Raw genomic sequence first — 21394 nt, forward strand, 5'->3', positions numbered from 1 at the left:
AGCTGTAGCATAAGACTGCTCATCAGGGTAACACATTAGCAGTGAGACTTCGCCCAAAACATGCTCTCGAGAGACCACCATAGATTTTAATAGACCCATGAGAGGAGAAGGAAGCCATGTCCAAGGGAAAGCATTTCAGTCTTCAGGAATCCACAGAAAACCATAGCTACATCTGGTTTGGATTCCCTTCACAGCTGACTTCCGCAAAGATTATGTTAGCTTCCTGTTCTCAGGACAGGGAAAGAATATGTTTGGAAAATCTCTGAATTAGGGTTTTATATTGTTTGTTTTGTTTCCTAGCCTGCCCGCTGGTGTACAAGGATGGCGTTGATCTTGCAGGTATGCGTTACCGCCATTTTTCCAAATACATTTGGGAAATACAAAACAGTCCACGGTTTTTTTTTTTAATCTTTCAAAGACTAATTTTGAAATTTAAAATCCTAAAATGCCTGTTTTCTCTCTCTGTCTCTCTCTCTTTTTAGGATTTAAGATGATGGAAATGTTTGGTTTGGTTGAAAAGGATTTTTCATCTGTGGAAGGGGTTTCCATGGAGCCTGGTACCTTCAATGTGTATCCCTGTTACCGAATTCATAAAGATGCCCTGGTTTCCCAGCCAACCAAGTATGTTTCCCTTGCAAGATATTAAAGCCAGTCATTTGTTATTGTATCTCAATGTGAAAATGATGTCAACTTGAAATACACTGTAATAGTTCCCAGTAGGATTTTCCATGATGATAAGAGCAAATGATTAGATTTCTTTGTTTAAAAACATCGGACTCACACATAATGCTGGTTGAACTTTAATATCTGTTAGTCTGAGAAAATATTTAAGGATAGTTGATCCTTACCCAGTGCTACTATACACCAGGCATTGTTCTAAGTGCTTATGTACATTAACTCACTCAAAGCTCCAAACAGCTCTATGCATTAGATTCACTTACTATCTCAGTTCTAGAAATAATGAAACTAAAGCACGAAGAAGCTAAATGACTTGAGTGAGATCACATGGTTTGTTTAGTGAAAATGCTGAGATTTGCATCTGGCAATCAGGCCCCAGAGCCCACACCCTGAACCATTTCATGCCATCAGTTCGGCTCATTTTTAATCTTCGAGAAGTCACAACAGGAACTCTATATAGTAGAACAGTACTACTGGGTGTACGTACAAACCACATTATCTACTGGCTTTATAGTTCGTAATGCACAGGGGATTCTTGGGCCCGCATGCAGCAAATTCCTGGTGCAAGGGATCACCTCTCAAGATGTTATGTTATTTTACATTCCAACATGAAACATTTTCAGTATCCAGATGTTGATGTAGTACGCACATGTGCACGGACCAATGGGAGAGATTGTATTAGAGTATTAAACTCATCTATCTAATGTGCGCACAAGTTGCTTTGCTAGCTTCTTCAAAATATTATTTATTAAATTCTAGCCTATTACAGTACTATCCGAATTATTTTATTGTGCTTCATCTGGGAGGATAATATTTGAAATAAGTAGACCTCTATTAATAATGCAAAGTATTTGCTGTTATAAGTGTAGCTTCATTTCCTAGAAAATTATTATAAATGCCTTTGACTTATAGAATGTATGTGCTTTTAGAAAAAGCCAATATCTGGTGTTATCTTTTAGCAGGTTTTCTTTTTACACAGTCTAGGGATGAATATTAAAATGGGTGTTTGATCATTTGTTCCAGCACTTTGAAAAATGGCATTGGTATTTTGATCAAGATGGCGTTGAAAGTATAGATTGCTCTGGGTAGCATAGACGTTTTAACTATGTTTATTCTTCTGATCCATGAGCACGGAATGTTTTTCCATCTTTCTGTGTCTTTCTCAATGTCTTTCATCAGTGTTCTGTAGTTTCTAGAATATAGATCCTTTACCCCTTTGGTTAGGTTTATTCCGAGATATCTTACGGTTTTTGGTGAAATTGAATCGATTCCCTAATTTCTCTTTCTTCAATCTCATTATTAGTGTATAGAAATGCAACTGATTTCTGTGCATTGACTTTGTATCCTGCCACATTACTGAATTGCTGTATGAATTCTAGTAATTTGGAGGTGGAGTCTTTTGGGTTTTCCATGTAAAGTATCATGTCATCTGCGAAGAGAGAGAATTTGACTTCTTCTTTGCCAATTTGAGTACTTTTTATTTCTTTTTGTTGTCTGATTGCTGTTGCTAGGACTTCTAGTTGAAAAACCCTCCATTGAGTCCTAGCCAGAAATGAGAATTGCCAAAGGGAAAATCCTCCCTACCCCACTGAAATGGCTTATCCAGTGAACAATGCTGTCCACCTTGCAAAATCCATTCACTGGCTCCCAGCCCTCATTGTAATGCAGTTGCTCACTTCCTCCTCCTGGGTTCTCTCTCCTCACTGGGCTTCTGGGACACACACTCTTTTGAGCGTCTGCCTACATTACCAGCTGTTCCTTTTCAGTGTTCCCTCTTCTTCTCATCTCTACTTCTTCATGCAAGAGGGATTAGGCCTGGAGCCTTGACATTCTTGTCTTCCCTGTCTATATCTACTCCCTGGTGATCATTTGAGTAGTATTCAGCATTGTCTATAAGCCAATGACTCCTAAATTTGTATTTCCAGTCCAGACCCATTTCCCCATATTTAGACTAGCATATCTAATTGCATACTAGACATCTTGCTTGGATATCTAATGGGCATTTCAAACTTTGCATGTTCAAGACCATGCTGACCTTTGCTCCAGAACCAGCTTCACTTACAACGTTTTCCATCTTACTGACAACTACATCTAACTAGTTTCTCAGGCAAAAAAATTTGGCTCTTTCTTTCATGTCCCACATCCATTCTACCAAGGAGTACAGCTGTCTGTGCCTTCTCACAATCTCCGCTTCCTTAACCCCATATGGGGCTGTCATCTTTTCCCAAGCTCATTGCAGCAGGCTTCTAATTGGTTTTCCTGCTCAGACCCTTGCCTTCCCAGAGTCTATTCTCCAAGTTGCAGTTAGATGATTCTTTTAAAATGTAAATCATGTCACTCCAAAATCTGACAATGATTCTCCATTCCCCTTGCATTAAAAGTCAAAACTCTTGAATGGCCCATTGGCTCTACATTATTGGGGTACCTATTACCCCTTTGACTTCATCTCTTGTCTCCTTCAGTCCATTCTCCAGACATACCAGGCACACTCCACTTTGGTGTCTTTGTACGAGCTGGATGGCTTTGTCTCTTTTGAGGTTTTCTTCGAATGTAGCCTTCTCAATGAACCTTTGCTCAAATGTAACCTTCTCAAGGAGACTTCTAAGTGAAGCCAGTGGTGATGACTTCAATTAACACTGTAAAACAATACATTCTAGCATTCCCAATCCCCATTAAACTGCTCTATTTTTCTTGTGTTTTTTTTTTTATGGCATGTTTACCTTCTAATACACTATATTATTCACCCTGCTACAATTTAAGTGCTTCTACAAGGATAGGAACATTGTTGGTTTTATTCATTGATGTATCTTAAGTGCCTGGTACAATGTCTGGCACATAGTAGGCACACAATAAATATTTGTTGAATGAATGAATGAATGAACTAATATATAACCAAAGTGAATGAAATATTTTTATCTATGCAAATCAAACTTTCATTTTCAAATTCATACTAAATTGCCATATTCACAAATTTATCCACTTAATAACTATTATAGGGCTCCTATATATGTAAAGGACTATATTTGTTGCTTCAGGGAACAATTTAAAAGTACATAAGTGATCCACTTAATTGTTAGAGAGAGATAAGTTGGTATAGCAGTCTCGGTTCCCCAGAGGCAGATCCAGAGGTGGAGATGAGTGTTTGAGGAAACTGATGTGGATGTGCTCTTGTGGAAGGGAACAGAAGGAGTTGAGATGAGATGAAAGAGAAGAATCAAGCCATGAAACAATCTCACTGAAAGTCTCAGGTGGCCCACATACAGGAGTTCTGAAAATGGAGCTACCTCCATTAGAATGAGAGGCTCTGGTCCTCATACGCCCTCAAAGACCAGTCGTTGAAAACGGGTGCCATAAAAAAGTTGGCATGACTTTGGGAGAGCCCTTCCTTCGCTGAGGCAGTCTCTGAAGGGAGTTGGGATTTGTGAGCTGTCTACAGACCTCACTCCCAGCAGCAGGAGTAATATATTCTTAACTCTTGAAGGTCTAGATGGTGCATCCCAGCACGAAGCATGGACAGGAATGCAACTAACTACAACCTATAGTAGAAAGTGACAATGTCTTAAGTTTTATAAAAAGACTTTAGAGAAACATTATTTATAATACCAAAACTTGTGAAATGACTTAAATGTTTGAGAAGAAGTGACTGGTTAGACAAATTATACAGTAGCCAGATAAAAAAAGATCATGCAAACATTAAATATCATACTTTTAAAAAATATTTGAGGAAATATAAACTGTGTAGTAAATGGTGCTAAGAAAAGGGGCAGCATTATATAAATTGGAGAAATACTTACAGACATTCTTTAAAAACTGGAGGGAAATATACCACATCAAAACAGTGGTCACCTCTGGATGGGATAGTCCTCTGTTATTTTTTTTTCTGTTTTTCAAATTTTGTAATTAAAGTGTATTTGCTTTTATAATGAGATAAATAACTTTTTGAAAGGGATGCAATGAAATATTATTTTCATTCCACTTGTTTCCATTTTTCAGGTATTTGCATCCAGAAGGATTGCCCTCTGACTACACAATGAGTTTTCTATTCCGGATTCTTCCTGACACTCCAGAGGAACCATTTGCTCTTTGGGAGATTTTAAATAAAAATTCTGACCCATTAGTTGGAGTCATTTTAGATAGTAAGTATATTTACTTATATATTTGCATACACATGTATGAGTAAGTATATGTATGGATGCCATCTTGCCTGGCTTGTGTACACTAGACCCTTGAACAGCATGGGTTTGATATGCATGAGTCCACTTCTACAAGGATATTTTTTTGATAAATGTGGTAAAATATTGTAAATGTATTTTCCTTATAATTTTCTTAATAACATTTTATTTTCTCTAGCCTACTTTATTGTAGGAATATAATACATAATATATACAATATACGGAATATATGTTGATCAACTGCTTATGTTATAAGTAAGGCTTCTGGTCAACAATAGGTTATTTATAAAGATTTTGGGAGTCAGAAGTTACACGTGGATTTTCAACTACTTGGGGTGTTGGTGCCCTTAACCCCCACATTGTTCAAGGGTCAACTATATATTGTAAAGTAACTCATTTATCTTAAGCCATGAGTAAATACTAGCAATAAATGATGTAACAGTTGTTTCATTCATTCTTCCACTCATTCTTCAGCACATATTCACTGAGTTTCTGCTGTGTGCCAGCACTAGGACCTGGGATTCCACAGTGAGCAAGGCAGAAAGAAGACAATTACTGGGGTAGTAAAGATTTCAGGAAGAGCAAAGTTGATGACAGGAGGAGTCTGGAGGGTCACTAGGAGGGGAGGAACCAGAATCATTTTTTGCACATGGATATAAGTATAAGATTTGTCTTTTGAGTTCCTTGACCCAATTCCAATGTGTGTGTTGGGGAATATGAGGAGGGCAGAGAGTTTTAACACAACACCAGACAGTTCTCAGATGCCAGCAGGATGCTGAGAATTCAACTCAATTCTAACACTATCTACCCAGAGATAACATCAGATTCCATAGGTTAAAGGTTCAGTCCCTCCCACCCCCGCTTCAGACTCCAGTTGGAAGCCAGGCTGTTACCTGTGTTTTTGATTGACTGGTTATAAGTCAGAGCTTCCAAAAACAAAAAACAAACAAACAAACAAAAAATCAATCAATCAATTAATCAATCAGAGGTTCCTGTGAGCTCTTCCTTGGGCTCGATTAATTTGCTAGCTGGCTCACAGAACTTAGAGAAACATTTTGCTCACTAGATTACTGCTTTATTATAAAAGGATATAACTCAGGAGTAGCCAGCTAGAAGAGATGCATAAGGCAAGGTATGTGGGAAGAGGCATAGAGGGTCCATGCCTCTCCAGGCAAGCCACCCTCCCTTGTCTCCATGTATTCAGCAACCCAAAAGCTCTCTGAACCCCATCCTTTGGCTTTTTATTGAGGCTTCATTAAATAGGCATGATTCATTAAATTATTGGCCATTGGCAACTGAACTCAATCTCTAGCTACTCTCAACTCCCTAGAGGTGGTGGGAAGAAGTGGGATTGAAAGTTCCAACCCTCTAATCACAGGGTTGGCTCCCTTAGCAACCAGCCCTCCATCCTTAGGTTATATAAGAGCTTTCTGAAAGTTACCTTATTAACATAACAAAAAAACATCTTTATAGCTCTTATCACAGAAAATTCCAAAGGTTTTTGGAGCTGTGAGCCAGGAACCATGGACCAGGACCAAATGCATATTTTTCATATATATTTGAATGACCAAATATATATTTCTTATAAATCGCAATATCACAATGTCTATTTCATGTCCCAGAAAAAATACCAGATTTGCAGCAGCATATTTTGGGAAGAATTCTGGGATGGGGATATAAATTGGCAAGTTGTATATGTGTGGTGTATAAGCCATGATACTATGTGAGATCATCTAGGGATTGAATCTGGAAAGAGAAGAGAATAGGTCTGAGGAGGACATTCCATTGTTTGGAGGTTGGAAAGATGAGGGGAACCAGTGAAGGAAGATTCTCAATCACATGTTCTTGGATGTCACACATGATGATCATTTAAGAGGATCATCAAGTTTTCAGTTAATGTCACTGAGGTTTCTTTCTTTCTTTTTTTAAAAGATTATTTATTTATTTATTTGACAGAGATAGACAGCGAGAGAGGGAACACAAGCAGGGGGAGTGGGAGAGGAAGAAGCAGGCTCCCAGCAGAAGAGCCCGATGTGGGACTTGATCCCGGAACGCCGGGATCACGCCCTGAGCCGAAGGCAGAAGCCTAACGACTGCGATACCCAGGCGTCCCTGTCATTGAGTTTTCTATATATCTTTTTTGTTTAGGATTCCAATCAAGCTAGGAACCAAAATCGGGTGGCTTTTGTTAGGTGCTAACTCACATATTTGGATAAGGAATGAGTTTAAGCTTATCTCCAACTAGTATTTGTGAAAGGACTTTTCAGTACATGGAAATGAAACAATAACTAAATATGATATTGTGAAAGCGTTTTGTATATATACTGAAACTAAGGGAAAGCTGTAGATTAAAAGGGTATAAATAATTAACTCTATATTCACGTGGGACTTGAAAACAAAGAAAATGATTAAGACTAGCTTGTTCCCAGAGCACCTGGGTCGCTCAGTTGGTTAAGCATCTGACTCTTGGTTTTGGCTTAGGTCATGATCTCGGGGTCCTGGGATGGAGCCCCACATCAGGCTCCATGCTCAGCAAGGAGTCTGCTTCTTTGTCTCTTCCTCTGCCCCTCCCCCATCACACTTTCACACGTTCTCTCTCTCTAAAATGAATAAATAAATAAAATCTTTTTTTAAAAAAGGACTAGCTTATTCCCTTTGAAATCACAGTGAATAATTAAATTGTAACCTTGGAATTAGTTAGTGAAAAAATATTCCTTTTTTTCTTTTTTGTAATTCCTTGTCCCAAGGATTAGGAAGATTTAGTTTGTTTGTGGATTTAGTTTGTTCATAATAAAAGACATATTGGAATATTACTTTGGGGGTGGTATAATTGCATGTCCTGGAAAAGCTGGTTGCTCCAGGGGGTTAAAAAAGCAAATGTTTGGTTTCTAGGTCTTAAGATGTGATTAACTTTATTCTCCCTTTTTTTTTTTCTGCGTTTACTCCCGACTTTAGACAACCATCTCCAAGGAGGGCATTGGGGATGAGAGTGTAGGCAAGGAAGTACAGAGGAAGAGTATATGTAGGGGTCCTTACTTCACTGTCATCACTACATGGTTAAGTCAGTTAATTGGCCAGCTGAAAGCCTGGGGCAACGCAAGGACTATAGATCATTTCCTTACTTACTCATCATTTTGTTCTAAACACAGCCTCAAAACAAAGGATGCATTATTCTGTCTTCAATTGAATTTCATAAAAATTATTTACCCATTATAATACTAAACTGTTTCTATTTTTCTTTGATTAGATGGTGGTAAAACCTTAACATATTTCAACTATGACTACAGTGGGGATTTTCAAACGGTTACTTTTGAAGGACCAGAAATTAGGAAAATTTTCCATGGTAGCTTTCACAAGGTGAGTAGTGCCTTATCTACATATATTCTTTACTCTATTTGCTATATGCAAAGCAACAGAGACATACATTCTTTATTCTATTTGCTATGGGCCAAGCAACAGAGAAGTGTAAAATAAATCCCATAGAGCTTTGGATTTCATATTTCAACTGGAGTAAGAATTATCTGTGGGCTTCTTCCAATTTGGTAGTTCTAAATGCAACAGTGAAGTGTGCATTTTTACCAGGTATCCCAAGAGATGTTGAAAGAAGTGGTCCAGGTTCACACTTTGAGTAACAGTGTAATAGATGATACTGCATTACTAAAAGGACAGTTGTTAATTGGCCACATTATGTGTGATGTGGAAAGGATTGCTGGTCTACCCAGCCGCCACTGCACATGAAAGCACAATCAGCCAATTCATGTTAGTTTGTAGAAGATAGTTTGTACTGATATATTTATATATATACAGACAACCCATCACTACCATTATAAAAGTTATTCTGAGGAGGAATGTTGTAAAATCTGACTGTGGTTTTTATGTGATAGAACTCTGTTCCTTACAACTTCATAATCTCTGAAACACTTAGTTTTTGTGATCACTCAAGTAGCCATGCTTTCTTCCAACATTTCTTCTTGTTTCCTTTGTGTCTTGCAAATGATCCTGCTGATCTCTGGGCTGTTAAGGATGCAACCTGCCAAGGCTGCAGGTAGAGCAGAGCATTTATACGTGGTGCTGCAAGTAACCTTGCCTCTTCACCCTCCCACATCCGAGTGTTGAGTGAAGGAAGGGATGTTGCAGAGCAGTCTTCATCTCTGCTCCTGCCTCCTGACCTAGAACATGGTCAAGTCCATCTAATTTACACATGGTTGTTACTTTCTGGGGTTTTGAATACCCTACCTGCATAAGAACAACTATATACCAAGATTCTTAGTCTTTTTTGCACAAGAAAATTTACATACAAAATTTTGTTGTTGTTTAATAGGACTGTACAACCAGAAGTATATTATCTTAAAACCACAAGATCCATTCAGAGATTTATTAGTTCATGGTTCAAAATAGTCCTTTTAGCGTCTCTTTGTGGAGATATTGTCATTTACTCACCAAGATCCTCTTGTCTTGAAACAATTCTTTCTTGGTTAAGCAGAGTCTATTGCAAAGTGGTCAAGAAAAATTATGAGGCAGATGTGAGATATCATAAGTGTTAAAAACATATTGCCATCATAACATGAACTTGTAATTCTCATTCCAAAGAATCATTTATGAGTCTTAGATGAATGTTAAGCTTTACTCACCTTACGAGAAGATCTTAAAGAGCTTATAAGTCAGGGTAATTAAAAAACTGGTTTTAAATTTATAAAAAAAACCTCCAGTTTTTCAAAGTTACTTAAAAAAAGCCTTCCTCTACTCTTTTCAGTATTGTTAATAAAGCCAAACAGCCAAACAAACCAAAAAGAAAAGTCTTATCATGTAGTCAACTACTCCATTAATAGATCTATGAATCGAAAATCTTGATGCAAATTCAATATGTTGAGATCAAATTTGATTTGCTCATAGAACTGTATTTAATTGAATACCTTAATTTCTTGTTTTTCAATTGGCTTTAATAGGAAGTGTGGCCTTAAGGTCTTTCAAAAAGTTGATAATTACATAAACAGATCCTTAAATGAAATTAAAGAAGCAAAATATTTTTGAAAAGTTTTCAGTGTCTCCTGTTGTAAAGCAAAAGTTGTTTTAAAAAAAAAAAACCTGAATAATCTCCCCACAAGTTAATGGTTCTTAAAGCATGAATATTATATACGAGGTTGTCTAGCACCCAGCATGAATATTTCTGTAATTTGTAATAATGAAAAGTATTCCAAGTTTCAAAAACATACAAGAGTCAAATTAAATCCTTCTAAATGATCATAAGAGAGTTGTTAGTAGGAAGGAAGTAATGTAGGGGATTTACTCCAGTGGTGTTTCTCCAGTTGAATAATGGTTTAACTCCTCTTCGCAGGAAAAAGATTTCTCAAGAGCTTCTACCGTTGACTTAAATTGTTTTTATCATGATTTAACATAAATAAAAGATTAAATAAAAATTGATATACATCCTTATGCTTTCAGTTCCTATGCAACTATGAAACAAAAATAAAGGTTGAATAAAACCAATAAAGTTAATGGGGCACCTGGGTGGCTCATTCAGTTAAGCATCTGACTCTTGGTTTCAGCTCAGGTTATGATCTCATGTCCAGCTCCACATCCAGCTCCCTGCTCAGTGGGGCGTCTGCTATCCCACTCTCTCTTCCTCTGCCCCTCCCCCTGCTCATGCACTCTCTCTTTCTCTAAAATAAATAAATATTAAAAAAACAATAAAGTTAAAAGTAACACTATTTTAATATGAAAGATGATGTTTCATTGATACTCGACCTCTGCTCACAATACAAATACAGTACTAGCTGCTCTAACTCCCATAATTATTGCCTCGTACTTTTTTATCTTTGAACTAGCATACCTTCCCTTATGTAGCTATTTGTAACTCTTTTTGGCTTTCACTTAATGTGAAATCATTATTTGCCTATTAATTCCGCTCTTTAAGCTCACTAAAAGTAGCCTTCCACAAAAAAGAAATACTCATGAGGCAAACACCATCATAAATTGAAACGTATTATAAGCACTGAAATTTCATGGCAGAACTTGCTTACAATGGGATTCATTTAGAATACACTTACCTTTGACTCTCACCTCCAGGATAATGCACATTTTTACAAACCCTCACAAAGAATGTGTAGACTACTGAATATATTACCATAGACATGCAGATTCTAGAAATTTCATTTTGAGAAAACTGTACCACACATGAAGCCAAAGAGCTGTATTTCTTTCGCTCCTGGAGTCACCAGAAGGCGTTCCTCCATCCCCTTCAGATTCTAGATCTCCTCTCCTCATCTTAAATTAAGTATTATCAAAACATGGTTTGCCGACAACTGGTAGTACCATAGAAAACTTTTGCTGGTAAATCAGTTAGCGTTTTTTATTTTAATATTTTCATGTTCATCTTCATGTGCACTCCAAAAAGACAAAAGCAGTGCACGAACCCTGGAATTTCAGGATGTTGCTGCTTTAGATGAAGGCTGGATTTTGACTCCTTTCAAAGTCGTTTTAAAGAAAGATTTTTTTTTAAAGATTTTATTTATTTATTTGACAGAGATAGAGACAGCCAGCGAGAGAGGGAACACAAGCAGGGGGAGTGGGAGAGGAAGAAGCAGGCTCCCAGCAGAGGAGCTTGATGTGAGGCTCCATCCCATAACGCCGGGATCACGCCCTGAGCCGAAGGCAGACGCTTAACCACTGTGCCACCCAGGTGCCCCAAATAAAGAAAGAATTAAGTAAAAAAAGAAGTGCAACCTGAATAGGAGACAATCATGGGGGTGGTGAACACAGAGCCTGTCTCTTCTAGGAAAATGCTTAGTGACAGAATTCCTTCTCTTTCCTGCTTTTTAGTGATGAGTCATGCAATTACGGAAGTTTGATAGTTCTTCCTACTTCCTACCTCCTAAAACATCTAAACATCTTTACTTTTACCCAGATACACATTGTTGTCAGCAAGACTTTGGTCCAAGTGATTATTGACTGCAAGCACGTGGCCGAGAAGGCAGTAAATGCCTCAGCTAATATTACGTCGGATGGTGTTGAAGTCCTGGGGAGAATGGTCAGATCAAGGGGACCAAATGGAAACTCTGCACCAGTAAGTGGATAAACAAGAGGAGCGTGTTGTTATTATAGGAAAAAAAAGGGTTTTCCAGGGGAAAAATTTGGTAAGGGAATGGATAGACAGATGGGTGAATGGTTGGATGATGGCTGGCTGGCTGGATAAATGGATAAATAACAGCCTCTTTAAATGAAATAAAATACACATTCAAAGTTCTTGGCAGTATACTTCTGCTATATTGTAATAAGAACGCTCTGGGAATTAGACTAGTTTGTTTTCTAAAGGCATTTAAAAATGCAAATAGTAAAATACTTACCAAATGGTTTATGGCATAAAAGGTTTGTTAATGAGAGTCAAAACTGTAAATCAGAACTCTAAATAAGCAAATATAAATTCGTGCAAATGATGTGACTATTATACATAGTATACACAGAACATTTATGTAAGTTTCTCATTTGGGTTAGATTTGGGCATTTTTAAACTAGGTTTTTGTTATTGCTAATGTGAAGTTTACCCTTTAATCATAAGTTATTTAAGTAACAAATCATTCTAAGATAATGTATTTTTCATCATATAACATAGAATTTAAGACTAGGGGACTTCCAATTGGCAAAGAAATCACATTCTTTTCTCTCACTACCCACAAAAAAAGAATAGTGTACACAAGCTTTTGTTTTAACACCATGTGTTCACAGCTAATTAGCAATGTTCTCTAATTTGAGTCATTCCATAATTAGAACCAATTAGCCTGAAGGGCATTTTATTCTTGTAAATAATTCCAACTATTTTAATGAACATTTCTATGTAACAGAATCATCAGGTTAATTATGAGTCACTATTACTGTCTTGCACTTTCTAGGTCTGTAGAACTAACCAGCTATATGGAACTGGAGAATGCCCTGGTAGTTCTGAGTCTTTTTAAGCTGAAGATGGCTTTGTACAAATGAAATCTTCTAGTGTATGTCAGATAAACAAATAAGATTAAAACAGACCCTTGCTAACTGAATGGGAGAGAGGACATGGAGTAGCAGGTCACCCCACCCTCCGAAGGTCCTAAGGGAACTTCAAGGAGCGCAGTTCTAATTCCGGTATTCTAGTATGACCCATTCACTTTATATACCCGCAAACAGTCCCAGAATGGTAAAATGAATTACTTTGGGACATTTCAGTATTTAGTGGCATTTCCTTTTGTGGTAACAATACAAGGGAAGTCTTTGTGTACATAGGCGAACATTCAAGCTTTCAGACCTTGATAGATGTATGCTAATTAGTTTAACACTTAGCTTTGATGTATTTTTTAAAGTACTTTTGTTTCTACTTACCTTTGGAGAACCATGGATTAGATGTTCGGAAAGAGAGAATATAAAAGCTATGGAAGGCTCTCTTGTTTTCAGTTATGGTAAGGGACTTTTAAGAATGTTTACATTATAACCCTTTCATGAGGACGGTGCCAAAAGCGAAGAAGGAAGCCTATGCTTCTTCCAAAGCCGAAGCCAAAGCAAAAGCTTTGAAGGCCAAGAAAGTGGTGCTGAAAGGCATCCACACACATGCAGAGACACACACACCAAAGATCCACATGCCACCTACCTTCTGAGGGCCCAAGGCGCTGCATTTCTGCAGGTAGCCCAAATATCCTCGAAAGAGCACCCCGAGAAGAAACAAGCTTGACTGTTATGCCATCATCAAGTTCCCTCTGACTACCAGGTCAGCCATAAGGAAAATAGAAGACAGCACACTTGTCTTCACTGTAGGGGTCAAGGCCACAAGTACTAGATTAAAGAGGCTGTGAAGAAGCTCTATGACATGGTCGTGGCCAAGGTCAGCGCCTTGATCAAGCCCAGTGGAGAGAAGGCATATGTTTGACTGGCTCCTGACTATTGTGCTTAGAATATTGCCGATGAAATTGGGATCACTAAACTGAGTCCAGTGGCTAAACCTAAGCATAAATTTTTTCACCATAAAAAAAGAATATTTATATTATATTGAGGAGTTGTCGATCTTAATGTTTTATATTTTATGCTGATTAAGAAACACACCATCTTCTGCTTCACAGAAGAGACTTTTATGATAGCACACGCCAGAATTTATAAGGCTCCATAATGAGCAAACAAGGGATTATCTTGTAGGGATAAATGGATGTATATAGATGGATGCTTGGATGGATGAATGAATAGTCTCCGATTTAATAAAGGGAAACAATTCTAGGTATTTGAGATTCTGGGCCCAAATCACTTAGTATTATTATTATTATTTTTTTATTTTTAGAAATAATGCATATAAAATCCCTGACACTTAGTAGCATTCAATGAACAGCAGCTGTTACTGAAGGATGTCAATATTACCTTCTCCATCTCACTTTTTCTAAACCTCTAATGCTTAACGCCTGATTATTTGTAGCCATCTATTATTTTCTTGCTCTTCCATATATCTACATTTTCCCTCTCTCGCCAGAGTATAAATCCCTTAAAATAGAAACCAGGTCGTGGTCTTCATTTACAACTACCTCCTTCTACCCCACATCACAGTATCTAATAAATTCAGATGGACAGGTCAAGTTCTCAAGAAACACTTGATAGAAATTAAATAGAATGTCACCTACTTGAATTTTATCATGTCTTTTCTTAAAATGTTGTTTTGTATATATTATATTCCATATGTGGCACTGATAATAGACAAATTATATATATCCTACCTTCTCCTAATTATAATTTGTATTTTAAAATTAGTTTTATAATTATATTAATTATATTTCAAAGTATATTCCATGTAATAATGGTACTCCAAATATATGACCAATTAAATATCATGGAATTTATTCTTGAAAGCAGAAGTGCCTGTAGGCTTTCATTCTACCGGTAATAAATCTTTACTTTGAGGCATGAAAGAAAAGCAATTAAACAGAGCATGCTCTGTGGTAACTTTCAGCCAGTAGTAGACAAAGAGGAATTTATAGAAGTCAATAATTAAAGAGTTCTTTGTAAGGCTACTAAGAAAAAAGTTGTGGCTTTTGTTAGAATCTAGAAGTCTACAAAGAATTGCTAAATAGATTTTCAGTCTTCCCACTTATTGAAGAATTTGATTACGTTTAAATGGATAATATTAGATTAGATCTCAAGAATGTGATTGGAAACTCACTTGCTCTTTTGGGTTATGAATTTGTTTCAGTGCAAAGCAAGAGAGAAGCTTCAGTCTTCAGTTTTCAATTAGAAGGCACAAACTGGTAACATAATCTTAATTTACATCTGTACCCCAATATCCAGCAAAAGGGAACATGTAATGTGCAAGTTTTGGATTATTCCAGGAGGAGTAATTATCATAGAAGAAAGATTAGTAGTTTATAGGTCAGCATTCTCTGGCAAATTCAGCAATGGTTCAAAAAATGCTAGATGATGGGAAAACTCTAAATATTCAGTCCTTAAAAAAATAAATTCTTTTTAAACCAAAGTTGAGTGGAGGAGAGATTAATGGATTTGGGGATACAGTAATTACTATATTGAAATTGTTCACATTTGTAAAATAAAACAACTCGTGTTCAGTAATGCGAGATTTTATAGACAATGAAAGTCCCTAGTGGGACTAAGCGAAGAAGTTGGCTTAATTTAGCCGTCAAAACACACATGGGAAGAAACTTAACAGACTGCGCTTCTCCTTTCTGTTCTTCTGTCTCCTAAGAAGTTTCTTCTATCTTTTCTGATTTCTGATGAAATTATAATGCTGCCAGAGATGATCCTAGAAATATTTTGAGCTTCTGGCGTGTGATCATATTCTTGGTCTTTCTTCCCCCTTTTCAAATCTAACACTTTTATGATTATCCAATTGACTTTTGTTTAGTCCTCTGCTATAAATAAAGACAAATACAAGTTATGTTACAGAGTTTTTTATAACATAATTTACTGAGTTAAAGCTTTTATGTAGAAATCAACAGCAGACTAGTCAATGACAGTGTAGAAACAAGTGTTTTTAAACTATAAGAAAATGATCATGTTTCCATATGATTTATGAATTTTAATCCTTAAAATGGTAAGAAGTAGCTAGTATTTATTGCACGTCTACGATGGACCAGGCAGTGTGTGCTTTTCTGAGATTATCTTGTGTAATCCTCTAATAACCACAGGGAAAAGATACTTAGATTATCCCCACTTTATAGATTAAGAAACTGAGACTTGAGGAAGTTAGAGAAGGTGCCCCTTTCAAAAAGTGTGGAAAGTAAGATATGAGACTGTGTCTGACTTGCACAAGGATACCTGCCTACCATGCTGTTTTCTTCCACTGGGTCAAGCTGATCATTAAGGAACTTAAAGCAGAGGAGGGAGTTTGGTCTGCGCATATGCCCTGTCTGTTCACTGACATGTTCAGAGACTCACCATTATTTCAGTTCTGACCTTAAAAGTAAATGCAGTCAAAGTGTTCCCCACAAAGTATGCCTACACCTAAACATTTTAACGACTACCAATAGGTACAACAGCTGTTAATTTTCATCTCCTCATTGAATTTAGTGCCATTATGCTTTCCCTTAAATTCAGTAAATTGAGAGCAAGTAAACGGGGTAAGATGCTTAATAAATCTTAGCTTTGAGATGGAGTCAGTAAAAGTTAAATATCAAATTAAAGAAGAAGGTGGCCAATGTCCTCAGTGGTCTTACTCCAGTATTCCTGTGCAATGTAAATCTCTCTAAATATTTGCATAATTTTAGGTATAGCTTGACTTCAAATTACAAACTTAGTTTATGCTATGCTGGAGAAAAATCAGAAGCTAGAATGTGGTAATGAGTGGAAAGTTGAGCCAGGCTACATTTGTATTCCCATTCACAGATCACAGTGACTCAACTGATGAGAAATATTTTAATCTTATTTTCATGCTAACATTTCACCCCAAATGACTTGCCTTTTGTGTTACACCCAGACCAAAATGTCCAATAATGAAAAACAAGCCTTTGTAATTGGTTAAGCATTCCCTTGGAAGGTATTATAAAAGGTGAAAATAGGAGCTTACGCATCCCTTTTTCTCTTGTTCTCTTTTTGCACATATATTTTTTATAATGTTCAGTTAGTTAGAAAGGAAAGAAGTTACAAAAATTAAAAAGAGGCTGACTCATTCATTTTGAACTACATCATCTTGCATTTTCAGGCTCTCAAATATAAAGTCTTTTGACATGTCTGTACTATTTCCTACATAATTTCTCTACAAATATGTATGTCATTGTTTTTGGAATAAAAGGCAGAGGGATTTTTAATCAATCCTCAGAAAGAAGTCCCTAATTAAAGGCTGAGGAATCTAAGCTATTATGAATGCAAAACAATTATGAATAAATTTGTTGTACTCACATACACTCACACAAAAGCCTGCTGACTTCATCAAACTTGAAAAAGAAAAGACAGCCCACAAGCATTCCTCAAATGATAGTATTGGCTTCATTCAACACTTAGTAGGCGTTCAACCCCCTGAGTAAAGAAAATGAACTCATAAGGATCCCGATAACTCAATGGGACAGAAGTTTAGCCAAAGGTGTGTATGTAGACATCACAGTGTTACAGTGATTAGGTGGTGAGTGTTTATTCGAAAAACTTCAAGAAAGCCTGGTCCTTACTGGGGCTAATGAAAGTCCTTTCCTTTACATACATCTTTCCATTCAATAAAATGCTTTTGCACTGAGGGCTCTATTCAGAAATGGGGAATTTCTTAATGGATGAATGACTTAGATTGAACTGAATCTATCTAATACTGTCATAATGGGCCCCATTTAATAAATGCCCCCAGACAAATGGCATTGTAAAGTTACTTAGGCTGGGGTATCTGCATTTTAAACATTAGACCAAAGATCCTTTCACTACTAAATGAACCACAAGACAATGAAATGTGCTCTTCAGATCCCAAGGAGAACTCCACTTTCAGCATGTGGTTACATTTCTTAGGCTCTATCTTCCCAGGTCCCGATCTGCAGAATGGGGTTGGCCTTACTTTCTCTACCTCATAGTGGTGATCTAAAGATTATATGGTATAGGCAAGGTCCTTAAGATAGTGCCTGGTACATCGTAGGTTTTCAACAAATGCCCACTGCTCTTGTTATTATTTGCTTAGATTTTTCTCAACCAAAGTCTTAAACAGATATGATTATTGTGGAAACAAACGACTGTTATATTTCTGCCCTCAGTACACATCACTTTTATTTAGATTCTACTCTTTTGGCCTTTGTAGTATGTTCTTCTGCGTCTTAAGGAATTCAATAATCACAGGGCTGTACACGCTCCATTAAAATAATATTTAGGGGGGCGCCTGGGTGGCACAGCGGTTAAGCGTCTGCCTTCGGCTCAGGGCGTGATCCTGGTGTTATGGGATCGAGCCACATCAGGCTCCTCCTATGAGCCTGCTTCTTCCTCTCCCACTCCCCCTGCTTGTGTTCCCTCTCTCGCTGGCTGTCTCTATCTCTGTCAAATAAATAAATAAAATCTTTAAAAAATAATAATAATAATAATAATATTTAGGGGCACGTGGGTGGCTCAGTTGGTGAAGCATCCAACTCGTGATTTGGCTCAGGTCATGATCTCAGGGTGGTGAGATTGAGCCCCACGTTGGGTTCTATGCTCTGCCTGGAGTCTCCTTGTCCCTCTCCCTCTGCTCCTCTCCCCGCTCACTCCCTCTCTCTCAAATAAATAAATAAATACAATCTTTAAATAATAATACTATTTATAATAACTATATTCTAGGCACTTTTATATGTATTTCCCTACATTAATTCATTTTATTGTTATAGCTCCTATTATTACACCAATGAATAGCTATTATTAAAGAGCTAGCTACTGTTATACTAATTTTACAGATGAAGAAAACTTGGACTTGACTTAGTTTGTGAGTGGAGGATTCGAGGCTTACACCCAGGCAGTCTAGCTCCATAGCCTCCTAACACCTATGGTCCTTGAAATACTTTTGTTGTTAGTTCACTAAAATCAGCATCTGCGTTCCTTAAAAATGTTTTAATTTGAAAAAACCTATTTTTTCTTGGTCCAAAAACCTTAAAAACTGAATTTTTTTTAATGACCATTATTCTGTTGTATGGTTACCCTCCACAGACTACAATATCCTACCCATTGAGAACTTTTTCTTTAATCTGGAGGAAAAAAGAGCAGCAAGCCATGTACATTATTTCTTCAAACAACCCAATAGTTGTATATAGAAAAAAGCCAACAAAAAACCCATGATGGCTTGATTCATGGATCTGCCTTCAAAATTTAAGCTTTACTTTATTAATTTTTTTTAAAGATTTTATTTATTTATTTGACAGAGATAGAGACAGCCAGCGAGAGAGGGAACACAAGCAAGGGGAGTGGGAGAGGAAGAAGCAGGCTCATAGCAGAGGAGCCTGATGTGGGGCTCGGATCCCATAACGCCGGGATCACGCCCTGAGCCAAAGGCAGATGCTTAACGACTGCGCCACCCAGGTGCCCCACTTTATTAATCTTGCAAAACCCCTTGGGGAAGGATGTTGGCAGCAAAGCACAGTTCTTACATATTAAAGGGGAAGCCTGATTTTATTCTCTCTACTGTCATTTAAAGTAGGGTCTTCTGTGATGCTGCAGCATTGTGAGTAACTATTTTGTAATGCTTTCTACTTGGGCATTCTCATTTTCACCCATGGGACCCCTCACAGGGATGAACAGTATTTCTTGGGAGAAAATAAGGCACCCAGAGAGTTTCTAGCACTTGCCGAAAACACCACTTGCTGAAGGAAGGTTGTAGATTTAAAAAGAAAAGATTTCCTCCTTCTCCTTCTCCCAGCTCTATAATTGGTGACACTTGTAATATTTGAAAATAATATTGGAAGAAATATAGTATTAGAAATGGTTGGGTCCTGAAGGTAATGTTAGCCCTTAGTAATATTATAATGATGTTTCTGCATATTTAAAAATGTACATTGAGTTTTGCCAACATACATGAGTAGAACAAGACTAAATATTTATGGCATGATCAATGGCTTAGATGAAAACACACTCAGCATGGATTTTCACAATACTATTTGTGAATTTGTCATGACACTTACAGTGTTGTAAACAACATTCATGTGCCTACCTCTCACTCCTGGTAAGATCTCTGAGGGCAGGATTTTGTTTTTGTTCATTTTCATATTTTAAATGTCACTGTAGTATCTTGCTTGCATTATACACTAAAGAAAATTTTCTTGAATATTTGCATAAGCGATTGAAGTCAGAATTAATTTGACAAGACTTTGTGAATCCCTACTACCTCCCACATACGATGGGGACACAAAGATGGAGAAGTGGTTCTCTGTCCCTTGAAGAGCTCACAGTCTATGGAGGAGCTAATATAAATAATCACACTGTATGGTGGGAGATGTGCCAGAAAAGAGATACATGGGGTGTTGTGGGGTGACAGAGACACTGGTCATGACCATGAGGGCAGAACGAGGCGAGCTTCAACAGAGGTGCTAAGTGCCTTTTGGCGGAGATGAGAGGGAAAGTTGTGATAAATCCAGGAGTTTGGAGGCGGGATGGAGTAACTAGACAAAATCTTAGATCACTGTGTGTCTGAGGAACAAAATTAATTTGATATTGTTAGAATGACTTTATTTATTTACGGTAAAGTTATGTTACAAATGTATCAGTGTTCTATTATGTGATACAGGATATGAAATCATAATTATAGACAGTGTGTATCTATTTTTTATTGAATGACAATTTTGTTTTAAATTGCAGTTCCAGTTACAGATGTTTGATATTATCTGTTCCACGTCCTGGGCCAATAGCGACAAATGCTGTGAACTTCCAGGCCTGGTAAGAATTCTTTTATTAGTAGGTCTGTTCTTTATTGAAATGTTCTAAAGTTGTATTTAATTTTCTCTGAAAATTAAATGCTATTTCATAAAACTCATAACAAGCTAATTCATTGTGATGATAATGAAGAGGTTAAGAAGGAGGTGCGTCTGACATCAGCAAGACACACTGATGTGCATGGCGGGAGCTGCACACCTCCAGGGGGTGCCATCTACACAGAGTCCAGAGGTTCTCAAACTTCCTGGTTCAGGAAACCTTTGGTGTTGCAATAATTTTTTTCATGGTACCCTTAGGTCAAAAAAAATGCCGAACAATTCCATATATGAATCCATTAGGTCCAAAAATCTTAAGTGTTTATGCTCTAAGAACTCAGTAGCCATATGAAAAAATAATACACATGAATGGAAAGAAGAAAATGGGATTGTTATTTTATTCCTAAATAACCAAGATTACTTACGAATGGGATGGATGGGCCTATTGGGGAGTACATAATTTTTCATACCTTGGAATCTGATTGGACGTCACCACCTCACTTCTTTTTCCACATTGATTTTTTCCATGTTACTTGCTTCTTTCTGTTATAGCAACTGCCAGAACCCCAGATTTGCAAGTATGTGACATCATCAAAAAAGTATTTCAATATTTAATGTTAAGACTGTGAGCTACCTTGAACTAGTTATTCATACGAAGTCCAATGGGTGTCGAATACTGCTATTTCTGTTGAGTTTTTA

General features: G+C 37.2%; 1 protein-coding gene and 1 pseudogene across 6 annotated transcripts in view; both read left to right on the forward strand.

The window, feature by feature from the left end:
* The window catches only part of COL14A1 (collagen type XIV alpha 1 chain), a 225959-nt gene that overhangs the window by 139997 nt on the left and 64568 nt on the right, over nucleotides 1-21394 (forward strand). For all 6 annotated transcript variants that reach the window (XM_034668564.1, XM_019806266.2, XM_034668565.1 and 3 more), the window contains 6 exons: nucleotides 301-339; nucleotides 483-621; nucleotides 4672-4814; nucleotides 8098-8207; nucleotides 11755-11913; nucleotides 20586-20663. In XM_034668564.1, coding sequence (XP_034524455.1) covers nucleotides 301-339; nucleotides 483-621; nucleotides 4672-4814; nucleotides 8098-8207; nucleotides 11755-11913; nucleotides 20586-20663 — 668 coding nt within the window. The remainder of the gene's footprint in view (nucleotides 1-300; nucleotides 340-482; nucleotides 622-4671; nucleotides 4815-8097; nucleotides 8208-11754; nucleotides 11914-20585; nucleotides 20664-21394) is intronic.
* LOC109490600 lies at nucleotides 13288-13863 on the forward strand (annotated as a pseudogene).

Source organism: Ailuropoda melanoleuca, chromosome 9, assembly GCF_002007445.2.
Source record: "Ailuropoda melanoleuca isolate Jingjing chromosome 9, ASM200744v2, whole genome shotgun sequence".
In the NCBI taxonomy this organism is placed as follows: domain Eukaryota; kingdom Metazoa; phylum Chordata; class Mammalia; order Carnivora; family Ursidae; genus Ailuropoda; species Ailuropoda melanoleuca.